Source organism: Haliaeetus leucocephalus, unplaced genomic scaffold, assembly GCF_000737465.1.
Source record: "Haliaeetus leucocephalus isolate CR32 unplaced genomic scaffold, Haliaeetus_leucocephalus-4.0 Scaffold219, whole genome shotgun sequence".
Taxonomy (NCBI): Eukaryota; Metazoa; Chordata; class Aves; order Accipitriformes; family Accipitridae; genus Haliaeetus; species Haliaeetus leucocephalus.
In genome coordinates this window covers 156846-157856 of record NW_010972655.1, presented here as the reverse complement: position 1 = coordinate 157856, position 1011 = coordinate 156846, and the positions used below count along the sequence as shown (strand labels likewise).

The 1011-nt window shown below is 68.5% G+C and overlaps 1 protein-coding gene across 1 annotated transcript in view; it reads left to right on the top strand.

The window, feature by feature from the left end:
- The window catches only part of CELF3 (CUGBP, Elav-like family member 3), a 6731-nt gene that overhangs the window by 893 nt on the left and 4827 nt on the right, over positions 1-1011 (top strand). The window contains 1 exon segment of the mRNA XM_010566916.1: positions 480-595. Within this exon segment, the coding sequence (XP_010565218.1) occupies positions 480-595 (116 nt within the window).

Sequence of the window (1011 nt, the reverse complement as noted above, 5' to 3'; positions counted from 1 at the left end):
GGGTGTTGGCCGAGGGGTGTGCGGCGGTGGCAGGGCTGTGCTGCCCCTGGGGGGGGGTTCTGTCCGAGGCAGGGACCCCCCTACCAATGTCTGACCTCCATCTCCCAGCAGCAGGGGGGACCCTGGAGCCCCCAGCCTCCCCCCCTCCACCAACTGTGCCACAGGACAGGCAGGGGGGAGGCCGAGGCGAGCACAGGCCTGAGGCCGGGGTGACGGGCACCCGGACAGCAGAACTGGGGGGGTTTCAGCACCACTGCCCCTGGATGCCTGAGACCCCCCAGGCTGGAGGGGGGTATAGGGACACTGCCCCCCCACCCCGGGGGGGGCATCGCCCCGAAACACGGGGTCTGGGTGCTGTATGGGGACATGGGTGCCGTATGGCCTCTGCGTGCTCTGTGGGGCCACGGGCTGTGGTTTTGGGGGCCACGGGGGTCCCACATCCTCCCCCCCCGCCATCCCCATCCTGTCTCTCCCCCCAGGATGCGCCTTCCTGACTTACTGCGCCCGCGAGTCAGCCCTGAAGGCGCAGAGCGCCCTGCACGAGCAGAAAACCCTCCCGGGGGTGAGTGGGAGCGCAGGGACTCCCCCCCAACCCGTGACACCCCTCCCAACCTGTGACAGCCCCCACCACCACACGTGACACCCCCCCCACGCCGGGACACCACCATCCCCTACCCTTGGGAGGACCCAGGTGTCCGGGACCCCACCTTTGGGGGGGGATACGACACCCCAAGAACATCTGCCGGCAGGGGTGTGTTATAAATAGCGGGCAAGCACCATGTCGCCTGGAGACGGCCTGGCGCTAACGAAGGCCTGGCTAATGAAGGCCTGGTGCTAACGAAGCGTTGCCAGGCGAGCGGCGGGCACTGGGCAGCTGAGCTAACAAAGCCGGGGGTTGGATGTGGAACCCAGGCATTTGGGTGCCCCCCACCCCCATTGAAGCTGGGGTGCTGGGGGGATCCCAGCAGCTGAGGTCGTCCCCCCCATATCCCCCCCCATCGTGGGTGCTGG